Source organism: Gossypium arboreum, chromosome 5, assembly GCF_025698485.1.
Source record: "Gossypium arboreum isolate Shixiya-1 chromosome 5, ASM2569848v2, whole genome shotgun sequence".
Taxonomy (NCBI): Eukaryota; Viridiplantae; Streptophyta; class Magnoliopsida; order Malvales; family Malvaceae; genus Gossypium; species Gossypium arboreum.
This window is the reverse complement of record NC_069074.1, coordinates 47,155,192-47,166,167: the sequence shown is the minus strand read 5'-3', so window position 1 is coordinate 47,166,167 and position 10,976 is coordinate 47,155,192. Positions and strand designations below refer to the sequence as shown.

General features: G+C 30.1%; 1 protein-coding gene across 2 annotated transcripts; it reads left to right on the top strand.

Annotated features, from left to right (window-relative positions):
* The first annotated feature begins 754 nt into the window (after positions 1 to 754).
* On the top strand, positions 755 to 4,625 carry LOC108452276 (probable arabinosyltransferase ARAD1). Of its 2 annotated transcripts, XM_017750050.2 has the most exons (4): positions 755 to 1,315; positions 2,381 to 2,677; positions 2,759 to 2,854; positions 3,635 to 4,625. In XM_017750050.2, the coding sequence occupies exons 1-4, from the start codon at positions 842 to 844 to the stop codon at positions 4,058 to 4,060; spliced, it is 1,293 nt and encodes a 430-aa protein (XP_017605539.1). In that variant the 5' UTR covers positions 755 to 841; the 3' UTR covers positions 4,061 to 4,625. The 2 variants fall into 2 exon arrangements, 1 of the variants encoding a protein (XP_017605539.1); XR_008283266.1 differs by lacking the exons at positions 755 to 1,315; positions 2,759 to 2,854; positions 3,635 to 4,625 and adding an exon at positions 2,054 to 2,307 and having other exon boundaries at positions 2,381 to 2,443; positions 2,520 to 2,575.
* Positions 4,626 to 10,976: the final 6,351 nt, after the last annotated feature.

Here is a 10,976-nt window from a genome sequence, read left to right as displayed (position 1 = left end):
AAATATTGACTTTAGTTATTTAATTTGATTAATTTTTATCTTTATATATTTTAAAATTTAAAAATTAGTCCTTAAATTCTAATAATTAAATTTGTTATATCAAATTTTACTATTAATTTCAGTATTATCGTAAATTACAAATTTAGTACGTATTCTTTACTTCAATTATATTTAATTTTTATATTTTAAGAATTTTAAAATTTCAATGTAATATATACTGATTTATTAACTAAAATAACGTGAATTTATTTGTGAATATTATGTGAAAATAATTCACATGGCACTTGAGATTTTGAAAAATATCAAATTAGGGTACATACATTAAATTAGAAAAGTACTCGTACTAGGCCTACTAATTACAAAATTTCACCTTAAATGAGGGATAAAGTAACATTAGGCTATGAATTTGGTAAATTTTTTAAATTTGGTTCAAATTAGTTTTAAAATTTTACAATTTTTCTCAATTTAGTCCATAAATTTGGATTTTGTTAAGATTATGATGTGTAGCACTTTGAGATTATGTCATATCATCACTTAATTTTTTTTAAAATTATAATTTTTAATAATTTTTAGGTGATTGTATGGTATAATTTCATAATGCGGTTGTGCCACATCATTGGATATTAATAGAATCCAAGTTCAGGGATCAATTTGAAAAAAAGATTGTTAAATTTTAGGACTAATATAAACTAATGGGAAATTTAAAGATCAATTTCAGAAAAAAAAAATCTAAATTTAGTAACTAAATGTTGGTTTATATGAAAAAGAAAGGGAAGGAAAACTAAAACCGGAAGAGAATCTCAGTATCTCACTGTATCTCTCCAGCTCCCCTGTTAGAGCAATGTACGTGAAAGTTGCGATTTGTTTAACATTCGCCATTCTCCTTCTGATTTCATGTTCCATCTACGTCGGCACCATTGATGCCAAATCATACTTCTTCCCTTTACTGCAACCGTCGCCGCTTCGTCTCTCGCTATGTGCAACCGACCGTCCCCTCCGTGTTTACATGTACGATCTCCCTAGGAAATTCAACGCCGGCATGATGGACCGTGGGACGTCCCAGGTGGCGGCTCCGGCCACAGTGGAGAATTTCCCTCCCTGGCCTAAAACTTCCGGTTTAAAGAGGCAACATAGCGTGGAGTATTGGCTGATGGCTTCGCTTCTTTACAACGAAGAAGAAGGGAGCGAGGCGATTAGGGTTTCGGACCCCGAAATGGCGGACGCTTTCTTTGTGCCTTTTTTTTCGTCATTGAGTTTCAATAAGCACGGCCATGTTACAACGGATGCTGAGGCGGATGCGGATCGCCAGTTACAGGTACTTTTTATGTTACTTGGTCGCCGTAATGCATATTTGGCAGTTGCTTTGTCTTCCCCCCTCGCCCCCCTCCCCGGGGAATTTTACTGCAGTTGAACTTTAGGTTTTTCTTTTTTAAATAGTAATGTATGTGATAAATGGTTTACTAGGTGCTTCGAGCTTCAAATATGTTGAATGCCATTTCTTAAGGTGGGGCTAAATGAATCAGTTATGTTAGGTCCTTGCTCAATTCCAATGGATTATATTATTGAAATGATTTCTTCAGTTTTTACTTTAAATCTGCTGACTGTTATTTATCATATTACATGAATAAGCTTCAGTTCAATTTTGGGTACTTTTAGCTATTGATCATATTAATGGAAAAGATGCTTTGTTGGAAATTTGAATCCGAATATGCTAAATGTTATCTCTTAAGGGTGGTTCCATGAATCAACCAAGTTAAGCCCTGGTTCAATTTTGAGTACATTTAGCAATTGATTATGTTAACGGAAATGATGCTTTGCTGGAGCTTTTGACTTTAGGATTAGCATTATGGAATGCTAAAAAGGTTGGGTTTATTTGGGAATTGATTAATAAGATATTGAGATGTTGCTTTCAAACATGCATGTAGCCGTACACATAAAAGAACTTAAGTTAATCTTTTGATTATGATGTATCATCCAATCCTTAGCCAAATGGTTCCATTATTGATGATAATGACTACTAAAGAAAAGAGGACCTACTTGTTCTTTTGATATTTTTTGAAGAGTGTAGATTATTTTTCTGTCAATCTTTCTTTTCTATTGTTAAATTAAACATTTATTTGTTGTCTTTTATCATCTGCAAGCAAGCAACGCACAATGATCAGGACCCGGTTTGCTGGAAATATTATCATGCATCCATCATTGGGATTTTGTTATACTAAAAGTACTAATTTGTGCAAGTAATGTGAAGAAATTATTTTCCTCCATTGCTGTGGATGAGTTTCTCTAGTTTGTAGTTCATGCTTTGAGGTTCTCCTCTACCATGTACTGCCACTTTTATCCAATATTTCAATTTTCCAATGTGAATTGCTTCTCGTTTCAGGTTGAATTACTTGAATTCTTGCGACAATCCAAGTATTATCAAAGATCCGGAGGCAGAGACCATGTAATTCCCATGACACATCCAAATGCTTTCCGATTTCTTCGTCAGGAGTTGAATGCATCTATTCTTATTGTTGTAGATTTCGGTCGCTATCCTAGAAATATGTCGAGTCTAAGCAAAGATGTGGTTGCCCCGTATGTACATGTTGTTGATTCCTTCACAGATGATGACCCTCTGGACCCGTATGGGTCTCGAACTACACTTCTTTTCTTCCGGGGAAATACTGTCAGGAAAGATGTACGGTAGTTCATAAGAGACTTGATAAAACTTCAGTTTAATCAATTAATATTGCTCATTCAACATCATTTTCTATTGCAGGAAGGCAAAATTCGAGTCAAATTGGCCAATATCTTGGCTGGTATCGATGATGTTCATTTCGAAAATAGTGTAGGAACTCCAAAAAGCTTTAAAATGGTATGCTACTTATCAATGCTGCACAACGTTTATGTTTTCTTGACATTCAAATCACAAAGTGGTAATCCTTCTTGCCAACTAACATTTTCGGCGGCTTGCTTGTCAATACCTATGTTGCTTCAAATTTTCATTTTTCTTGAAGGACTGTGTCTGTGTCCAAGACCTGTCCAATACATATCTGAACATGGGTATGAGGATATGATCCTTCAAGAATCTTTCAAATACATAAAAATCTTGGAAAGGATTGAGCATGCCTATGTAGGACACATAACTGTGTTTGACACAACCAAGTTCTAGTAACATAGGTCAATACATGTGGTGGCTTTCAACAACCATGAGCACCAAATTTTAGCTGCCTTTCCTGCTACATATACTCACTATTTGGATGTCTTCAACAGTTTAACATGGTCCGATACTTGTAGTTTCTGAGAATAAATTTGTGAAGAAAATCTATTAATGGAAACTTTTTTCGCTATATTGTGTTTACAGATTGCATTACTTGGACTTGAGTGTGAGTGGCGAATACGAATATGTCTCTGACATGGGCATGCTTAATCTTTTTCCAAGTTTTTTTCTTGTATTTGGAGGATTCTTGGAAGGGTTACTTAAACAAAAATGAAGAGTTTAAATAACATAGGTTGCAGATCCTTTCAAACATTTTCAAAATCTAAAATGAAATAGCCTCTACAAGCTGTAGGGAAAGTTTGCATTTAGTTTAACAATAACTTTTATGCTGTAAACTATACTATTCTCTCATTTTTTCTTCTTATTTTTTGTTAGTCTACGAAAGGGATGCGATTGTCGAAGTTCTGTCTGCACCCTGCAGGGGACACACCATCCTCTTGCCGGCTCTTTGATGCTATTGTGAGCCACTGTGTTCCGGTCATTGTCAGTGACAAAATCGAGCTTCCCTATGAGGATGAAATCGATTACACTGAATTCTCGATTTTCTTCTCTATGAAAGAGGCTTTGGAACCAGGTTATTTGATTGATCAGCTACGTCGATTTCCGAAGGATAGATGGATTATTATGTGGATGCGGCTTAAGAATGTTTCTCATCATTATGAATTCCAATACCCTCCAAAGAAGGAAGACGCGGTCAATATGTTATGGAGACAGGTGAAGCACAAGCTTCCTGGGGTTCGGCTAGCTGTTCATAGAAGTAGAAGGTTGAAAGTTCCGGATTGGTGGCGGCGGAAGAGATGATTCTGGGAACCTTTTTATGACACTGTATATTTATGATCTCTTTTGGTTTTTTCATTCATAGTGACATCTCATGGCAGACACAAGAAGCAAAGGTGCTCGGAAATGGCAACCCCAACATCATGGTGCCAGCTTTACTGAGTTAACTGGGTATAGGTTCTGGTTCCAACGTTTCCTCTCTCTTTTCCAGCATTATATAGAGCAAGAGGCAGTCAGTTAAGATCATTCTCAGTTTTCTTATTTCCTGGCAACAGCTAATTTGCAAAAGCTGTTTTAAAAGATGGTATAGGCATGGAGCGTTGGTATCTAAAATCAACGTTCTTCGAATTTGAGTGTGAATGTCAGACAGGACTATATATCCGACACGGATGTTTTCATTTTTTTAAGAAAAAAAAAAGAGGTTTTTTTCACACATATTTTGAGGGTCATATCTCATATTCTTGTGTTGGACACAAATACTTGAAAGGAAAAAAGAAAAGTCAGCAGTATAGTGCAGAAACATACATGTGAGAGGTGGTTTCATATAGGTTCTAGACTTGTACAAGGTTATTCAAAATGGTTTTTGGAACTTGATGAGTTTGGTTAGATCAGTTTATTTGGTATAATTGAATAAATTATTAAAAATTATAAAAATGTATTTAAAAAATAAAAAATAAAAAAATTAACTGGTTTTAAGTCTAATTTAAACGGTTTGTAGGTTAATTGGTCTAATTTTTACTTCTGAACCGATATCTAGGCTAGTTCTCAAGGTAGGTCAATTTACTGTGGGTCTGAAAACTGTGTTATTCAGTGAACTTAGTTCATATACCCTGTGAAACTTAATACTAATACTATTTTTAATCTCTGCCAATAGAAAGAATGAAGGTGTTTTATATATGAGTATAAATTATTTGAAAGGTTACTTTTTAGGTGAATTTCATATTTTTAAAAGAATTTTATTTAATATTATACTAGATCAATTCTTTTTAACAACATTTAATTTTAATTAGTGTTGATTAATTAAATAAAATTAATATAATTTAGAACTATAATATTTATGATTTTTAGAAAGGGTTAAATTAAGGTTTAGGGCTTTAATATTTAGAATTTAAAGTTACATAAGGTTTTTACTTTTTATTTTCAATTTGGTCCTCAAGCACATATTCAGATTTCAAAAACCAACCAAAAACAGCAAGGAAGCAACGAAAAGCATTTGAATTCTGAAAACTGACCAAGTGAGAAAAGAAAAGCTCCAAACCTTTTTTTTTTTTTTTTGGTAAAGGAAGAAGCAGGAATTAGGAAACACAAAACAGAGTATACCACATCGGATTTAGCCTCAAGCGGGAAGCTCATACATTTGACCCAGATAGGCAGCATTTCCATGCGAGTAAAGTTGGCTTATCCATTTTAGTATTAAAATCTCTCAATATTAGGTCTCATATATATTGATAAAAATTTAGGTCCCTCGGCAGATATGTATTATTATATCATCGAATTATCGATACCAGCAAGCAGGGCGTTTTTATTTTTGGTTAAAAGGTATAATTTTAATTTTAGTCCCTTTTAAATTTTAATATTTCAATTGAATTCTTTTAACCTCTTTATTAAATGAAAACTTTTCAATGAACATCACATCTATAATAAAGGTAATTATATGTTATTATTTACTATCATGGTAGGTTAGCTCAAATTAAAAGATACACTAGTAATTAAGTTCTAATCAATTTCTAATTAATGATGGGTTAATTAAGAATTAGGGCTAATGTGCCAAAGTTATATATATTAGAATTATCCCATCTTTAGAAAAGAGAGAGCCACGTTAGATTAATTGTGTGCTAATTTGGAAGATCAAAACTCCAAGATCCGTAGATTTTAAGAAATCAATGAATTCAAGTACTCTTATGTCATATTGAATCATTGAGAATGAATTGATTTTCTATTATTTTGGATTGATTTGTTTTTAGATTTTATAGATATTATATTTCAATTATATATAAGGTTGAATATTTGAATTTCTAGATAATTTTTTAGGTTTTGTTTAATTATGATTGAATCTTTTAGGTTATTTTTAATTTGATTTTCATTCAATGTTGAATTTTCGGATTAATATGAATTTATCATGGCTTTTCACTTTCGGTCAGAAAACCTAAACTATATAAGTGTTGGTTTTAAAAGGAAAATCTGTTAAAAAAAAAGTTTTGAATCTCGAAAGAATTAGGGTAAGCTTTAATGGAATTAAAGCGAGACAATTAATTTAAAATATGAATATATTATTAATGTTTCAACAGTATTACTTTGGTTTTTTTAATGCGATACGCATATATATATATATATATATATATATATATATATATATATATATATATAAAAGGCTTTGCTTGTGTTATATTTTCATTGTAATTAAATAAACGAGAATCAAATTTGGTTTTGAAGTACATTGAATGCAAGTTGTTTTTTTTTCTTTAGTAGATTATTATATATTTAAAAGAAATCGTAAGCATGTATATTTTGAGTATTCATACAACTTCAGTTATTATTTGTTGATTATCTAGATTCAATTATACTTCAATCTTCTTTCATTGTTAATCGATAATGAGGAATTAAGTGAACTTATTATTCTAGAATTTTCAAAATTAAGAATATGTGCATTTTAATTTCATGAAAGTTGGTTTGACTTTTATTCTTCAATTGCAATAATATGTGTTCAAATATTAGAATTAATTTTTTAATTTTGATTATCTATGGTAATATCTTTGAAATTTATGTTTTGAGTATTAGGAATAATAGATTTAGAGTTTGTTATATTGTTATATGGTGGCTATGAGTTTTTATAAGTTGTTGTGCATATGAAAGCTTTTATACAATTTGTGATTCTTTTTATATTTAGTAGTTATGAATTTTTTAAAAATATTTGTGCGTATAAAGAAGTTTTATGATGATGTCTTTAGTTATGAATATAAATTTGAGTTTACATGAAATATGTAAGGCAAGCCAAGTATTATTTTTCTATTATTATAATTGTGTGTGTATATATTATATGCATATCAATGATTTTGAGGATTAATGCATGATTATAGTTTGTGTGAATATGTGCTTATAACCATTATTCAATAAGATATCTTTTATAGTTTAATTGGTGAAATTAAGTTTTAATGGGTATCTTTGAAGTTGTTAATATTTTTGCTATGGTTATATATTTAATTTTATAGGTGCTTTGGTGCAAATTCATATCAACTATATACATATTTAAATAATTTGGTTTTAAGTTTGGTTCTATAATCCTAGGTTTTGGCATCTTATGGTTCCAAATATTTGGTTAAATTATAATGATATTATTTATTGTATGAATTGTGGGATACGCCAACTATTATGATTTTGTTTTTGAGATTTATTGGCTTGAAAATATTTTTCAAGTATTCATGTGAATATCGATTTAATAATAAATACAACTTTGGATTTATATTCAATGTAAGTTTTTCTATTTGATTATGAATACATGTACATGCGTGAATTGCTTTGGTATTTTTGTCCATGCCAAAATTATGAATACATGTGCTTGTTAATTATTTGGCTTTAAACCACTACATTATTTCTGTTTAGTTTTTATATATATGATTTTGGAACAAAAAAAAAAAAGTCAAAGATCAAGGTTTTTGGTGTTTTATTGTATTATTAAGACAACCTTATTTTGGGTTATTTGAGTCTATAAAGTAATAAAAAATAGTTTTGACATTTGACTATTGGGTCAATTTTAAATTTGAATATTTGTATGTTTATATATATTTTAAAATAACTTAATTGAAGCAATGAGTTACCAAAGTGATTTTTTTTATAAATTATTTTGTTTTAAATATAAAAGGTTGTGTGCATGTAACTTAAATTATATTACTATTGATTGGCCCAAATGAAAGATTAATAATATTACATGTGCAACTATGGTAATAAACATGTGACAATTATTCAGTTTACATGTGAGTAATAAATTGGCCCAAAGGAAAATTTATGGTTCGACATGTTCTTATTGTCAGTATTTGATTATTACACCAATATATCACTTACATGTTAATATTTTGTCCAAAGATAAAATATTAATGGAGTGTCAGATATCTTGAGACGAGGTTTAGCTTTTTTCAAATTATTTTGGTTTAAATTTGAAGTCTTACGTGAGGTTGTTTATGATTTATGATTTATTCAACTATTATTATATTTGCCAACATCATTGTATGTTGTTTTGGGATATATATATATATATATACTATTATCTTTTAATTTGATTGAAAGATAAAATTAAGAGAAATATTTTAAAATACATAAATTGATTTTGGCTTTAGGTTTAATTAAGGATGTCTAATATTTTAAATAGATTAGTTGAAACAAAATACCGCCAAAGTAACCTCTTTTGTGTAGATTAGTTTATTTAAAATATCAAGATGATTAAATGTTTTTGTAATTCATGCTTTTATTAATTGACCCAAAGGTAAGTTAATATTTGGCAAAATTTCAACGACATCTGTGGTGATAAATGTGTGACAATTATAAGGTACTTTATGTGAGTAATATGTTAGTCCAAAGATTAATTCATTGTTTGACATAATTTATTGCCAATGTTTGATTGCTACAACAAGAGTACCGCTTACTGTTAATATTACTGTCCAAAGACTTGATATTAATGTTGTGTTTGGTATCTTGAGATGGGATTAGCCATTATCCTGAATCTATTGTTTACTTATGAATATTGATGTCGGCTTATTTTTATTTATTTATTGTTGTATATTCAACTAATTCATCTTCTACTGCCACTATATCTGTTAATATAAATTCTATACCCATACTTAATAGAACTAATTTCAATGAATGGAAAAGGCATTTACTTATAGTGCTTGGCTGTATGAACATAGATATTGCACTAAAGGAAGAACAACCCGCACCTCTCACTGCGAAAAACACCCCTTATGTTAAAGGGATTTTGAGAGGTGTGATCATTCAGGCATGAGTCTAATGATCATGAAGCACAAAATTTCAGAAGTCTTTAGGGGCACAAAATCTGAAAAGATTACTCAGGCCAAGGTTTCCTTGACGAAATTGAAAAACGTTTTGCTAAAAACGATAAGGTCGAAATGATATCATTTCTGACTTCTTTGATGTCTATAAAGTATAAGGGTCAAGGAAATTCTGAGTGACTTAAAGGCTATGAGTTTTATAATCCCACAATTAGAAACATTTTTGAGACAAGAATTGCAACATTCTTTTAAGATGTTGAGTTTGGAAGGTGCTTTTAAGAAAGACTTGAATTCTAACTCAATTCCTACTATAACTTTTGATAGTGTTTAGGTTCTCATACCTATCATTGATTAAGAAGTGAATCTAGAACCACAATAAGACAATGTTGAATAACTTCCTATTCAAGATGAGGTAATTGTTCAAAAAAACAAACTCAACAACCTCAAGAACAAATGTCATTGAAAATGTCTACTAGAGAAAGGGTTATAATAGCTTTAGTGGAATATTTTGACCTTAAGCTGCATTAGATGAATATTAAGTTAATGTTTTCTTAATGGTAACATTGATCATACATTTATATGGTGTAACTAGAAAACTTTGTGTCTGATGATGCAAAGTTAATGATTTGCAAATTAAAGAACTTCATCTATGGGTTTAAACATACTTCTCGTCAATAGTATTACAAATTTTACCAAATGATTATCTCATTCGATTTAGAGATGAATTTTATCGATAATTGTATATACCATAAGTTTAGTGGAAGTAAGGTTCTATATTTGGTTTTATATGTTAATGGCATTAAGGTTTTATATTTGGTTTTATATGTTAATGACATACTGCTTGTCAATAATAAGTATAGTCTCAATCAATACCCAAGAATGATTTTGAGATTACAAAAATGCAGTCTAATATATGTTCAGGTTTGTATACATTGAAATATCGCATACATTATTGGATATTAGGCAGATATTTTAAACAACCCTAGTTTGGACCATTGAATAGCATCTAAGAGGGTTATAAGGTATTTTCAGAGGAAAAAAGATTACATGCTCACATATCGGAAGTCTAATCAGTTAGATATCATCAAGTATACTAACTTCGATTTTAATGGAATATGGTTACAAGATTTTGTTACTAAGGTGCAAATTGTGAAAACAAATTGTAGTCTTTTATTCCAATAGCAACAGGAGCACATCAAAGTCAAAATACATAGACTTTAAGTTCCTGATTGTTAAAGTAGAAGTTTAGAGTGGTTAGGTACCTATAAAGCATATTAGGACAAACTCCATAATTGTGGATCCGCTTACTAAGGGACTACACCTAAGATTTTATAAGATCACACTGCTCATATGGGTGTAATATCATTTAAAGATATTTGGTTTTAGTGGGAATTTATATTTTTAAATACTTTTATGTTATAGACACATTTTCAGTTATTTTAATTTATGGATATTAAGTTTATTTTCTGCAGAAATAAAGTTTATTTGGTTTATTTACACTCTGATTTTGATAATGTTTTATCTCACTAAGGTTTAAGAAGGACCAGTTAGAAATAGACATGTTTAGATCATATTGCATGTAATTTCCATGCTACATATCCATACTTGATCTATGTCATTTGGTTGTGTTAATATATGTGATTAGGGATGGATTTAGTTACTATATATGTAATGAGGCCTTGGTTCTATGTTAACATAATTAATGGATGAGATTGTTCGGAATATCTTTTGGATATGATAGAAAAATTTTGAGCTCATAAGGTTATATAACGATATGTAATTATAAAGTAATTAGTATATATATGTGGTCCAAATGGGAGATTGTTGGAAAATATGAACATCACATATGTAATAATGATAATTACATGTTATTATTTACTATAATGATAGGTTAGCCCAAATTAAAAGTGATCTAATTTGGTTAAGGTTTATTGGGTTTT